Source organism: Lepidochelys kempii, chromosome 6 (genome assembly GCF_965140265.1).
Source record: "Lepidochelys kempii isolate rLepKem1 chromosome 6, rLepKem1.hap2, whole genome shotgun sequence".
Lineage (NCBI taxonomy): Eukaryota > Metazoa > Chordata > Testudines > Cheloniidae > Lepidochelys > Lepidochelys kempii.
The window spans coordinates 84,441,337-84,456,326 of record NC_133261.1 but is presented as its reverse complement, the minus strand read 5'-3'; the positions used below and the strand labels follow the sequence as shown (position 1 = coordinate 84,456,326).

At 42.6% G+C, this 14,990-nt stretch overlaps 1 protein-coding gene across 8 annotated transcripts in view; it reads left to right on the top strand.

Annotated features, from left to right (window-relative positions):
* Positions 1-14,990, top strand: part of HEATR5A (HEAT repeat containing 5A) — a 126,498-nt gene that overhangs the window by 52,835 nt on the left and 58,673 nt on the right. For all 8 annotated transcript variants that reach the window (XM_073348959.1, XM_073348960.1, XM_073348957.1 and 5 more), the window contains 4 exons: positions 2,742-2,905; positions 3,000-3,175; positions 5,681-5,786; positions 10,717-10,907. In XM_073348959.1, the coding sequence (XP_073205060.1) occupies positions 2,742-2,905; positions 3,000-3,175; positions 5,681-5,786; positions 10,717-10,907 (637 nt within the window). The remainder of the gene's footprint in view (positions 1-2,741; positions 2,906-2,999; positions 3,176-5,680; positions 5,787-10,716; positions 10,908-14,990) is intronic.

Here is a 14,990-nt window from a genome sequence, read left to right as displayed (position 1 = left end):
TGAGTCATTTTGCAGTTCTCAACAGTGTGTGTCATGGTTTGTCATAGTGGACTGTCTCTAAAACACCACTGAAATTCTGCTGCAGCACCAATTCTGCTGCAGCACCATCTTCGGTATGAAACCGATTGAGAAGGCTCCATTGCCTTCATGGTAAATAAAACCCAGGTTGATGTAGAGTAGGGGCCCAGATAAGATGATTATTTGTCACTTTCTCTGCGGATCATGAAGCTCTATCATAAATCGCTCACCGAGTAAACTTACTCACAATGGGCATCATGAGGGCAGACGACCATGTGGTGAATTAAACAAGTCTTTAGTTAATGGTAGATGTGACATATCACGCAATTTCTTTGCTACTCTTTTCTCTCTGCGAACTGGGTGGAGCAATATTGCAGAGACCTGGTAAGCATGGTAGAGGAGTAGATTTAAGTGTGCCTGAAATAATACGAATGGTGAAATTAAGTTGTACATTGATAATCCTTGTGTGAGACAAGTGAGTCCATACTGTAGTGCAGTAATCTGCCACTCACCAATACCAAACCTAAAATGGCATCACCTCTTGTAGGTTTGGTGACAGTTTGGTGAAGAAATCTGTTCGCTATCACACCCAGGAAAATCTAAGCCCTACTATTATTGATAGCACTTGTTCTCCAATCTATATCTGGGAAATTAGTGTCACATAATCACACAATTCCCAATAGTATTTATTTCATTAAAAACATTAAAGAGGTCTCTATTGATATCCAAATCAGATCCTGGGGGTCTGTAGCATACCCCAAGTACTCTCTGAGGAAAGCCTCTGGTAGCTTTCTTCCCCAAAGTGACTTTGACCCAAACAAACTCTGTTTTATCCATTCTGTCACTTCTGATTTCTTTACAGTCTACCTCATCATTAATATACAATGTTAGTCCACCACCTTTACCTTTATTTCTGTCTTTCCTGAACAGCACATACCCTTCAATACCTGGACTTCAGTCATGACCTGTGTTGCCTGTAAGCTGTGCACTTGAGTGGCTGTGCAGGATAGATTTAAGTGCTGCCCAGCTGATTAGGAGAGCGTGCACAGCCGGCAGCATGTGTTCAGGTGCCCCTCCCCCCACGGTGCGCCGTCCTGCAGCTGCTCCTGCGACTATCCTGCTGGCTGTGCCAAGGAGAAGGGGAGGAGGATGCTGATGTTAGGGTGTCCCTCCCCATTCCTGCACTCCATCTCTGCAGAGCAGGGCAGAGGGGACACAGCCTGACTCAGGAATCAGAGCTGCTGCAGGGAAGGGTGAGTGGCTGAGTGCCTTTCTTAAACAGACAGTGCACTGTTTCTGAGATTTCCCCAGCAGTCAGCTCACACAGTCTCTATCTGTCTGTCTGTCTTTCTCTCCCCCTCCCCCTGCCCATGTACTCCAACTCTGCTGAGCGGGGAAGGGGAGACAACAGGGCTCAGGACAAAGCAGGAGAGCTTTCAGTGAGTGTCTTAAAGAGACAGCAAAGGGCATCTCTCAGAAACTTTTCCAGCAGCCAGCACACTTGCTCTGTGTGTGTGTGTGTGTGTGTGTGTGTGTGTGTAACACACACTTTCACTCACTCTCTGACACACACCCAGTCTCTGTGTCAAACACACACTGTCACACCCAGTCTCTGTGTCTCACACACACTGTCTCTGTGTCACACACACACACACACACACACACACACACACACTGTCATTCTACTGCAGAGTTCCCCAAAACGTGGGGCGCGCCCCCCTAAGTGGGCTCAGAGGAAGTTTCAGGACGGCACAGCTGGGGCCTTTGCCAGCCCCCACTGGGGAGCATGGAGGGAGCGCCACCCAGCTCTGCTCTTGGCCCTGGCCCCAGCTGCCAGCCCCATGCCTGGGGTCCTGGCTGCTGGCCCGGGGCCCTGGCCATCGGTCCTGGCCCCTGGCTGAGGCTCCATGCCTGCCCCCTGCTGTGGCCCCAGCCTCAGCCCCATTACCCCTGTCCACATTCCCCTCCCCCCCCCCCGAGCCCTACTCCTGCCCTGGCTCTCAGGGGTGCGGGGGGGGGGGAGCAAAAAGGGACAATGAGGGGGCATGGGGTAGAAAGTTTTTGGGGACTACTGTGTTACTGCCAGTATCACCTACCTGTTAGCTTCATTGGTATTGGCACTGTCTTTCCTCTTAATGTCCATTCTCCTCCCCACTTCTCTTCCTTTCTCCGTTACTTCTATTGTCTCTCTTGACAATCAATACAGGGTGAGTATTTTAAGTAACATCTAATTCTCAGATATTTGAATTCATATTTGGACATGTAATGTATCCCACTCTAACTTGGCACTAATGTCTAGAAAATTGATAGGAGAAATTGGTCTCTCTTCATGGACTTGCATTTGTCTATCTTCACAAGCCTGGCTAACTGCTCTGTTGCACACCAAGTAACTTATATTGAAGAATAATGGCTTGGAGTCACTTGAAAAGGACGCATTTTATTCCATTTAGCCTTGTATAAAAACTAAGACCCCCAATCTCACAACTTCTTGTGTGCGGATGGATTGGTTTGCCCACATCAAGCTCCAGTGAAGTCAGTGGGTCTCCATGTGAATACAGTAGTCTGTCACACACAAGAAGTTGCAGCGTTGGGGGTCTTAGGAAATATTTTAGATTGTAAATCATCTTTTCTGTATCAATGCCTTGTTCACAAAACTGCAAGTGGGAAGTAATTAATCACTATTTTGAATAAAAGTTATTTTCTTTGTCCCTCTAATTTTGCAGAAAGATTCTGTGCTATTCTCAAGGAGCTAGTGGCTGACTTCACTGCCACTGATAACCAAATGGCTGCCTCTACGTTCTTGCTTCCACCTCTCTGTCACCAGGATGATCTTCTTTTACTTGGTCCTTTCTTGCAGGAGACTGACCACAGATTTATTGAAGAGCAGGTATTTGCAGTACTAGTATAACAATTAGTTAACAGTAGGGTTAGCAGTGATTTGTGACTTAGGAAACATTACTGTCATATTTCTGCCTTTGCAGCTCCTCTTAGGTAGCAATATAGCTGGAGGAAGCTTGGAGTATGACCCTTATTCAATTTATGAGAAAGCTGCAGAAGGTGATTCAGTGCCTAAACCTCTACCTCCCGCACTATCTGTTATCAGTGCTGCAGTCCGTCTCTTTGGAGTTATATTTTCCCATGTACCAGAATCTCAAAGGTAAAGTATTGACTTAAATTCACCATTAGTTAAACAGAGCCTAAAGAGAGTCAGAATGTTTAAAATCTTATGGAAAATATAGACTAAAGGTTCATGAATATAGAAGGTATGAATTATGAAGGGAATTTTCGTGAGCTAAAAAAATAGATTTATGGCTGAAGTTTATGTACAGTCTGAAAATTTCAGCTCTCAGTCTGCAGTTACTGGTATTGCTGAAAAGAAAGAACCAGTAAAATGGACCATTATATTGCACAGACAAGATGGGCGACGTAATATCTTTTATTGGACCAGCTTCTGTTGGTGAAAGAGACAAGTTTTCAAGTTTACACAGTGTTCTTCAGGTCTGGGAAAGGTACTCAGTGTCACAGTTACATAGCACGTGAATGAGATACAGTGTTTCTCTGTCAATTAAACATGGATGGAAAATGTATAAAGTATTATAAAATGTCTTAGGAGGACGATTCTTAATGCCTGTTTTCTTTCCATGCTTAGTAGTAGTCTTTTAATACTGAACATTGTACATTAACAGTTCTTTTTCCAGATAAATATAAAATTTGTCTTGAGAGGATTGTATTGCATACAAATTGTTATAAGGGCTCTTGAACATGACGGGGGAAAGGGTGGGAAATCACAGTAAAATATAATCCTCTATCCTTAACAACGACAGGCTAAAAATATCTTTAAGGCTGTAATTAGAAAAGTAATAAGGAAAATAAAGTCATTTGAAAAGTCTAAAAGAAACAAGAATATGTACCCTAAAACAGTAATTTGCAACCATACGAGAACATAACGGACGCCACAAAGCTTTGTTCTGTTTTTTAAAAAGTTGTTTTGATTTAGCTTTATGATAGTATTGAATGTTGAATGAGAAATATCAACACTTTTTCGTGCTGTTGGTCATTCTCCATTTTTAAATACAAAAATATAACAACAATAAAATATTTACTTAGAATATATAAGATTTGATTGAGGATAAATGGTATCACTTATAATGTTTTGCATTTTCAAAGTACTGTACAATTAATCCTGAAATGAGCATGATTGCTAGTGATTATGCTCTGTAATTCTATGCAAGGAGGAGAGCTCATTTTAGGGGTCCTGAATCTCACTTCTTGGCCAGCATAAATTGGGAATGCTGCAGTACCATAGTATGCAGTAGCCCTGCTTTGAGTCACTATCGGGCAGCTGCTGTGGCTGACTAAGTAGCAAGCATTGAAGGATCTGAAGGAAATCTTGTCCAGGGTTATTAAATCAGAAAAAAGATGGTAGTGTGTGATATGGTCTTTTAAATGAGATGGTATAAGATAGGAATTGGCTGATTCTCTGGGCTTTAGCAAGAATCAACCAGTTAATGCAGTATTTTGTCTTGAAAGAAAGAAAGCCACTCAATCTCCCTCCATTCCCATGACCCATCTGATATCTCATTGTCCTTTCCTGCCCACACCATCCCCAAATACTTACATACATATATCTTTCTTTGCACCATTACCACAATACTTCGCAAAATACGTTCCTGTGTAGTTATCACCATCTCTCTCCTTATTTTCGGTTCACTAACTTTACTTTTCTATGTTTTGCTCTTTTCTGCGTGTCTGGTCTCTCTTCTCTCTCTCTCTCTGTTTTTCTCCTTGCTATTTTTGTCTTGTTTTTTTCCTTTATCTATTTCTCATGACCTCCACTGGTGGATGTAGATAACTGCTTATAATTTTGTGCCCATAAGGCATCCCAAACTATACCATTCCCAGACACCCAGGCCTCTTTAATAGGAACCACTCATTGGTAATCAGATAATGAAAGATGATCTATAAATAAATATCCTGTTGTAGAAGCAAGGACAAAAAAAGTACATAAGGATAGTGGAAGTACATGTGCTGATATGGAATACAAAAAAATCTTGTGGGCAGAGATGTCAAGCAGAGGCAAGAAAGGGATCTCTGTGTGTGCATGCAGGAGGATGTAGCAAAGTAAATTAAAAGTCAAAAGAGTAGGATGGGAAAGGAATAAGAGAAAATCTGGAGAATATTACTTCAGAAAAGGAGCTTAGAAAGAGTGTTCTATCTTAACTTATTTTGGTGGTGATGTAGTCCTCTAAAGCTTCCTTCTAGAGTTTTGTTACTTCCTTGAACCTGTCTTCAGCATTATGTTGTTTTATGTATGTACAAGGCCTTGTAAAAAGGTAAACATGCATTGCCCAAATATTGTAGTCCTTGTCCTGAAGTATGTACAATACCAGACAGAGCTGATAGAGTGGATAATATTCTTTTTATCTATAAAACAAATGACAGGAATCTGAATTAAAATGCTTCTCTGCTGACTTCAAACTACTGGCGTGTAAATTAGTTGATGAGAAGCCACCACTGTATAGTGATGGTAGGATATGGGAAGTCACTTGAGGCTTGGAGCATTGCATTTGCTCCTCAAATGCTTCCATAATCTGAAGATTTTGTTTGATGTTTAAAAAAAAAAAAAGGCTTGACCAATATTTTTTTCTTTTTTTGGTTTAAGGCTCCAAGTGTTAGACAAACTGTTGGCGTCCATAAAACAAACAAAAGGAGTACGACAGCAGACAGTACAACTAAACATTGTATCAGCATTTTCTAGTTTTCTGAAGGTAAATCTGCTCTTTTTATAAATATTGGTTTTGATGCTAAAACTGGATGTCATTCAGTTTAAGTTCATATCTTGCCCTACCAGGGTAACATTTCTGTAATCGTTTCCAGTAACCAGTTTTAATTTATGAACCAATCTGAGGATCAGTCTTCAAATATGAAAAATAAACTGTTGGTGGAGCCCACAACCCTAACAGCCTCTCAGACTGAATATCTTCTTGAAGATTCCCACCTTCCTAAACCCCTGGGGATCACAGTTGGACCTTCCCTTATTTCTTATCTCCCCTCCTCTAGCAGAGAAATAAAATACTAGACTGGAAGTAAAATAAAGTAGCCTAGTAGCTATATGACTGTTTTGTTTGTTCTGCCTTCCTTCCTTTTTTTATTCACATTTCCTTGTCTCTGTCCATCTCTCACTTTCATTCTTCCCTTCTTTGGCTTTCTTTCTAGTAGTATAGAAAGTGTTTGTCTAAAATGTTAGTCTAGACCACACGTATTTTTTTTCTCCTTGCTGTCTAGAGATTTCTTTCTTTCCTTTAATTTTCTTGACTCTGATTTTGTCTTTCAGGAGAAATATCCTCTCCCCTTTTTGCCCCACTGAATTTTCTCATTAAGGTTGTCCTTTCAGCATCTTTTTCTTTTCCTGTGTTTTCTTTGTAGCCTTTATCCCTGCTATCTATCTCTCTCTCTCGTTATTTTCTGTCTCCTGTGTCCTTACTACTGAATCTTTAGCTTCCTTTTTCTGTCTCTCCCATCAGAAGATTCTTTTTTGTGGAAATGGGTTTCTGCATATTGTTCCTCCCACTCCTTTCTCTCTGAAGTGTATGTGTGTGGCATTTTCCCCGCCAGTGAAGGGGAGGTCTCAGTGACCATTTTTTCCTCTTGCAATGAAAGAGGGAGGAATCCTTTGCAAGCTCTTCTAATGCCCAGTTAGTAAGGGAGGGCAGGGTTTATACTTCACTTTGAAAAGGAGTTAGTAGGGCTCTACTATGCCAGAGGAAAAATTGATGCAGTGGGTTTATCTTTATCTCATAAACTTTAAGGCCAGAAGGGACCATCATGATAATCTAGTCTGACCTTCTGCACCTTGCAGGCCAACCTGCCTACTCCTGTAATAGGTTCATAACCTCTGGCTGAGCTACTGAAGTCATCAAGTCTTGTTTTAAGGACTTTACGTTTAAAGTGTAACTTTAAAGTTACAAAGATTCCACCATTTACTCTAGGGCAAACCAACAAGTGCAGAGAAAGGCAAAAAAAAATCCCCAAACCCCAATGTGACTTGGGGAAAAATTCCTTTCCAACCCCAAATATGGTGACCAGTTAGACCATGAGCACATCCCAGCCAGACACCTGGGAAAAAAATTTCTGTAGTAACTTGGAGCCCTCCCCATCTAGTGTCCCGTATCCAGCTATTGGCGAGTGTAAGGAAAGCCTAACTGCATGAAGTGCTAGTTTGGACTCTGTTGGCATGGATGTAGGGATCTTGCTCTCTTTCTTTGGCACCTGGAGCAACTCTGTAGCATGCTGCCAGTGGGGGACGATTCCCACTCACTGTCCTATTAGTGCCCTGTGGAGAAAAGAATGGAGATGCTGAAACCAGTCCTGTAGTGCTCCTATCCATTAAAACAGATTCTTCAGTAGCAGTGCTCTAGGAACACCTTGTTCACAGCTGGAAACTATGGGAATAGGCATGCTGATATTGGATGTCAGGAAGTGTAGATAGCAGCACTCGGGAGGGAAGGAAGAAAGAAATGAGGGTGGAGCAGGAGGCAGTACACCATCACAGACCAGAGGAGGCAGAGGGATCGGTCAACTAATATTGCCAGTGCAAGTGGTTATCTCATTCAGAGAAAAACCACTAGAATGGTAAAATGTCTGGTAAAACTCTCTCTCAAAAAAACAAACAAAAAACCCTCGAAACACAGGACCTGATTCTGGGGTAAAAGTGGAGTAACTACAGTGAAGTCAGTGGAAGTGGTGAAAGTGAGAAGAAAAATAGGCCAAAAATACTTTTATGTACATTTCAGAGGCTAACTGAAACGTGTCTCTCCTCTTGCAGCATGAGTAGTCATCATTGTAGCTGTATAGCATGTTGTTCATTTGGAAATGACTCCGTGTCAAAACACCAGGATGGTTCACCTTTCCAAATATGTGGATGTACAAAGGGTCATTTTTACTTTTCCCATTAAAATCTTACGTATGTTTCCTGAAAGTGCATTATATTTTGATAAAAATGTTTCCCTTTGGTCAATTCATCGTTCCTCTGTTTGATGTTTCAGAGTAGTATAACAAAATATTACAGACTGAGTTAATTACCTGCCTTTTATGTTTGGTATAAATTGAAAAATATACATATATTTTTCAGAGTAGCAGCTATGTTAGTCTGTATCTGCAAAAAGAACAGAGTACTTGTGGCACCTTAGAGACGAACAAATTTATTGGAGCATAAGCTTTTGTGGGCTAAAACCCACTTCATCGGATGCATACAGTGGAAAATACAGTAGGAAGATATATATATATATATACACACAGAGAACATTAAACAATGGGTGTTATCATACACACTATAACAAGAGTGATCAGTTAAGGTGAGCTATTACCAGCAGGCCAGTCCTTGCTTACAGACAGCCCCCCAACCTGAAGCAAATACTCACCAGCAACCACACGCCACACAACAAAAACACTAACCCAGGAACCTATCCTTGCAACAAAGCCTGTTGCCAACGGTGTCCACGTATCTATTCAGGGGACACCGTCATAGGGCCTAATCACATCAGCCACACTATCTGAGGCTCGTTCACCTGCACATCTGCCAATGTGATATATGCCATCATGTGCCAGCAATGCCCCTCTGCCCTGTACATTGGCCAAACCGGACAGTCTCTACGTAAAAGAATAAATGGACACAAATCAGACCTCAAGAATTATAACATTCAAAAACCCATCGGAGAACACTTCAATCTCCCTGGTCACTCTATTACAGACCTAAAAGTGGCAATATTACAACAAAAAAACTTCAAAAACAGACTCCAACGAGAGACTGCTGAATTGGAATTAATTTGCAAACTGGACACCATTAACTTAGGCTTGAATAAAGACTGGGAGTGGATGTGTCATTACACAAAGTAAAACTATTTCCGCATGTTTATTTTTCCCCCTACTGTTCCTCACATGTTCTTGTCAACTGCTGGAAATGGCCTATCTTGATTATCATTTTTTCTCTCCTGCTGGTAATAGCTCACCTTACCTGATCACTCTCTTTATAGTGTGTATGAGAACGCCCATTGTTTCATGTTCTCTGTATGTATATATATATCTTCCTCCTGTATTTTCCACTGCATGCATCTGATGAAGTGGGTTTTAGCCCACAAAAGTTTATGCTCAAATAAATTTGTTCATCTCTAAGGTGCACAAGTACTCCTTTTCTTTCTCTGGAGTTGATTGTCACTTTTCTTTTCTTGTAGACCTTTTGGCTGTTAGATGCTTTATGCCTAGCTCTCATGTAACTTTCCAGTTTTCTTCTATCTGTAAATATAATTAGGGATGTTTTCTTTCTCTGGATGTCCTGATATTAGGTAAAATTAGCCATTGTCATCATAAAGGGACCTGTTATATTTTCTGCATTAGTGTTATCTAGTCTGCCCTTGGATACTATGGTGATAGGCACCTTAACTATCTTAAGTGGCAAACAGAATTATGGAAAATTATAGAAGTGCAAATTATGCTTTCCTCTCTGGCTGCATCTACTTTGAGAGTTTTAGGGACATCTCTCACCATTGCTCTCACACCTGTGCAGTTCCACTGGTATTCACCAGAATAGGCGTAGTCAGATGTGAACAGTGTGATGATAAAACTCAGATGCTACAGCAAAAGGTGGAGATTTCCTTAAAATTCTGTGTGGACATGATCTTCCGGCTCTGCTAAATTTCAGAAGAGGGTGTCTGTTCATAATGAGGGCTTGTCTACACTTAAAATCCCATCAGCCTAGCTGATCTACCTCCAAGAGAAGTGGTAGCTGGGTTGATAGAAGAATTCTGCTATCGACCTGGCACTGCCTAGACCAGGAGTTAGGTCAGTTTAATTGTGTCGCTCCTGGGTGTGGATTTTTCAAACCCCTAGGTGACGTAGTTATGCAACTTAATTTCCTACCAGGCCTGATTTGTTGTTGTTTTTTTTTTTTTTAATGAACATAATTTCTTTATTCTACAGGTATGTTGTGCTTTTCAATCTGAATGCTATCAGGTTTGGGCTTAGTATGATCTTCTGGCAAAGACGTTACATAGTTCCATGGAACACTTTAAATAGAGTACCAGGTAGTCTGTGTCTGGATCTATCTATCTGCATTGTCACTGGAATACAGCTCTGTTAGGAAAGTTGCAGAGACTCAGCTGGCTTCTAAAATAGCCAGGTCCCAGTCCACAGGAAGTGTGACAATTCCTATTTTCATTGGACACTGCTTGAATGAATTCTAGTGTTTTTATCAAATGCTCTCTATCAGCCTCAATCACATGCATGTGCTCTCAGAACTTTTAAAATCTATATTATTATTTTATTTTCTTTACGTGCTTTTCATCCTAATGTTCTTTCCCAGGTTTTCTGTTACAAGCATTTACTTATTGTAGACTACTCCAGGAGAAAAGCCCATTCATTAATTCTTTTATCAGGATTATTTTTGAAATGGTGGAAGTGTCATGCCTTGAGTGTATTACGTTGCTTATCAGTGTATACTACACTTCCCTCGAGGCCATACATGTCAGTAGCAAAAATATACTTGCCGCATAGTTGAGTGATATTAAATAGAGTGTGTTCTCTGAGAAAACCAGATTAAATGTTTATGTATGTTTGTTTTTATTGCTGAGTCATGTAATATTTAAAAGGGAAAATGTTCTTTATTATGCAGTTTTACCAATTAAAATGTTAATTTATTTTTAGCACTTGGCTAGCTGCAAGGGAAGTTTAGGTCCAGAAGAAGTTAGAAGACCTGCACTGACTTTAGTAATGGCTGCCTTGGAAAGCAATAACCCACTTTTAAGATGTGCTGCTGCAGAATCTTTGGCCAGACTGGCACAAGTGGTTGCTGACAGTGCCTTCACTGCTGGGTTGGCCCAAGTTAGTTTTGACAAGTAAGTCATTTTAAAAAATGTTTGCATTAAGTTGTCATTTGCTCAAATTTATACAAATACTTGCAAACTCAACATGGCTTAAATATTTGTAATATTTTAAAGGAAGTTTATTCCTATAAAATAACTTATCTGTGGTTGAATCTTGGATACATTTAAATGCATGGCAAAAGTATTGCCAAATTTATGCACATAACTTGTGCTTCTGTTACTATAAAAAGGCCTGTTAAAGAAAGAAATTATGCAGGCATCCATGGAAGTTGAGTCAGGTAAATCTAAAGACTTGAAATTTGGCTGCTGCACCATTTTTAACACAGTAGAACCTCAGAGTTATGAACACTTCCGGGACAGTGTTTGTAACGCTAAACAAAATTTTATGGTTTGTGACAGGGTCTGGCCAGATGGCTACAGGAGAATAATAGAAGGCAGATATATTAGCCCCAGGTTAAGTAGGTCCCTTTTCCCTGGGTAAGGTAACAGGGGCAGTTCCAGAACAAGCAGGAACCTTCTGGAGACAATTAAGACAGACAGGCTGATTAGAACACCTGCAGCCAATCAAGAAGCTGCTAGAATCAATTAAGGCAGGCTAATCAGGGCACCTGGGTTTTAAAAAGGAGCTCACTTCAGTTGGTGGTGTGCGTGTGAGGAGCTGGGAGCAAGAGGCACTAGGAGCTGAGAGTGAGAACGTGGACTGTTGGAGGACTGAGGAGTACAAGCATTTTCGGACACGAAAAGGAAGGTCCTATGGTGAGGATAGAGAAGGTGTTGGGAGGAGGCCATGGGGAAGTAGCCCAGGGAGTTGTAGCTGTCGCGCAGCTGTTCCAGGAGGCACTGTAGACAGCTCCATTCCACAGGGCCCTGGGCTGGAACCCAGAGTAGAGGGCGGGCCCAGGTTCCCCCCAAACCTCCCAACTCCTGATCAGACACAGGAGGAGTTGATCTGGACTTTGAATTCAGAAAAACAGCCAAGCTGAGGGCTGCTGTGAAGCTCCAAGGCGAGCCAATCTGCCAATAAGCGCAAGACCCACCAAGGTAGAGGAGGAACTTTGTCACAGTTTCTTTCAAAATTTACAGCTGAACATTGACTTAATACAGCTTTAAACTTTATTATGCAAAGGAAAAATGCAGCTTTTAACCATCTTAATTTAAATTAAATAAGCACAGAAACAGTTACCTTACTTTGTTAAATCTTTTTTTAAACTCCCCCCCCCCTTTTTTTTTTTAGTAGTTTGCGTTTAATACCAATACTATACTGTATTTGTCTCTTTTTGCGGGGGTGTCTCTGCTGCTGCTTATTTGTGTACTTTCGGTTCCAAATGGGGTGTGTGGTTGGCCGGTCAGTTTGTAACTCTGATTTTTGTAACTCTGAGGTTCTACTGTATATCATTGTAACATATCACTGTAATAGTATGAAGAAAAGGAGTCCTTGTGGCACCTTAGAGACTAACCAATTTGTTTGAGCATAAGCTTTTGTAAGCTATAGCTCACTTCATCAGATGCATAAAAGTGAAAAATGCAGTGAGGGCATGGTAATTGTGTGTGTGTGTCACATTCACATGGGTAAAAATCACTTCACTCACATAAAGTGAGGTCCTGCTTTGAGCAGGGGGTTGGACTAAATGACCTCCTGAGGTCCCTTCCAACCCTGATATTCTATTCTATGAAAGCATGAGCACTTGGTCATTATGTAGGTAAAGTACTGGGATTTGAGGGAGACCAGATAGGTAAAAATCCATCCTCAAACCCAGGGCCACAGCATTCATCTCAGTGCAGCTTCTGCTATACTGGTACTCTGATCTGTGAAGGAAAAAGTTTTCTGTGTTGGCTTATGCAGTAGTGGCAAGGAGACAACATGGAAGATGTGTGGAGGCCTACCTGGGTGTTCATTCTACCGACAGCTCCCCCTAGGTTGACAGATTTTATAGGGACAGTCCAATTATTTGGGGCTTTGTCTTACATAGGGGCCTATTACCCCCCACCCCCGTCTCGATTTTTCACACTTGCTGTCTGGTCACCCTAGCTTCCCCAGCTCAACCTCACCACAAAGCTAACATGCTGCAGAGGACTCTATACAGGTTATCTGCACTAGGGTAAACTTGTAAAAAGTTAAATTTGTAAGGACAAAGTAGGCACATCATTTTCTGTCAACATTATACTTTTATTAAATGGCATAAATAAGATTTATCAAATCTTTAAAAAATACAGAAACTAAGCCTGATTTGAAGGTAATTTATACACAAAAATGGTTTTAATATTTGTGAGATATTTCTGACAAAAATAAGGAAATTCAGGGTTAAAGCTGAAACTTTCTGGCAAACTGTTTTTAACTAGTTTCATGATAGCTGCACTTCAACGAGGCTTGAAATACATTCATTTATATAATGTGTCTTGTTACATGGCATGGTTGGGTGTGGCCAGGAAGAATATATTTTTTAAAAACCAAGGGTTTTTTTTCTTGGACTTTTTAATTTTAAATTTCTATGTAACTTGAAAGTATTTACTTGGAGATATCAACATTTTTAAGTGTTCATTTGGGGGGGGCGGTTTGCCGTGATAATGGAAACATTTAGGCTCTTATTTCAGTCTGTAATTGGAAACTTTAAGTATTGTAAAGTTAAAAGGAACTGCTTAGATTTTGAGTCCTCTAAGTGTAGGGATTGTCCTAATGTGTCTGGAGAGTGCCTAGCACATAACGAATTCTACCACAAATAAATAAGAACATACGGATTATGAGACTCTCTAGGTTCTTGTTATACCTATTAGGACAGTGGTCTCGAACCTTTTTATGCCCAAGATCACATTCTGAATTTAAAGCAACACAGGATCTACCCTGCCCCTTCCCCAAGGCCCTGCTCACTCCATTCCCCCTTCTCTCCATCACTCACTCTCCCCCGCCCTCACTCACTTTCACTGCTGGGGTAGGGGGTTAGGGTTCAGGCTCTGGGCTGGGACCAAGGTGTTCACAGTGTTGGAGGGGGCTCCAGGCTGAGCCTGGGGCAGGGAGTTGGGGTACATGAGGGGGTGAAGGGTGCAAGCTCTGGGAGGGAGTTTGTGTGCAAAAGGGGGCTCCGGGCTGAGGCAAAGTGTTGGGGTGCAGGGTGTGGGCTCGGGAAGGGAGTATGGGTGAAGGAGGGGACTCCGGCCTGGGGCAGTGTGTTGGGGTGCAGGAGGGGGTATGGGGTGCAGGAGGAGATATGGGGTGCTGGCTCTGGGAGGCGGCTCAGGGCTGGGGCAGAGTGTTGGGATGCAGGAGGAGGTTCGGGGAGGGGGTTCAGAGCTGGGGCAGGGACTTAATGTGCAGGAGGGGGTTCAGGGTGCAGGAGGGGGTATGGGATGCTGGCTCCGGGAGGGGGCTCAGGGCTGGGGTGCAGGCTACCACTAGGGGGCACTTACCTCCAGCGCTCCTGGTCGGTGGTGCACCGGGCTAAGTCAGGCTCCCTGCCTGCTCCGGCTCCATTCAGGCACATCAGCACTTCCTCCACATCTCAAGCCGGGCCCCCCTCCCTCCCCCACACCACCAATCAGTAGAGCGCATGTAGCCATGCCACTCCTGGAAGAGGCCAACATGTCCCTGCGGCCCCTGGGGGGGGTATGTGGCACTGCGTGATGCCCCCCTCTGCAGGCACCCCCCCCGGAGCTGCCATTGGCCACAGCTTCCCGTTCCTGGGCAATGGGAGCTGCGGGGGTGGTGCTTGCAGGCAGGGGCAGCGTGAGGAGACCCCTGTCGGTTTCTCCTGCCCCACCCCACGGGGCTGCTTCCGGGAGAGGTGTGGTGCCACGGCAGGCAGGGAGCCTGCCTTAGCAGCAGCAAGCAGCCCCGCTGCGCCACCGCAGCTGGAGATCGCGATCAACTGGAGAGTCCCCAGGATGGACCAGTCGATCATAATCAAAGGGTTGGTGACCACTGTATTAGGAAACGGAGAGCTCCAGAACTGATGAGAAACGTAGAAGGCAAGGGCAATGGATGACATCATTGGTGGTTGGAGAGAAAGATGTGGCTAGTGGGGTGGAACAAACGGTCATTGATGCTGAAATTGGGAATGGGTTGGAACTGATTAAGAGTCTTGGTTTGTTTAACTCTGGAAA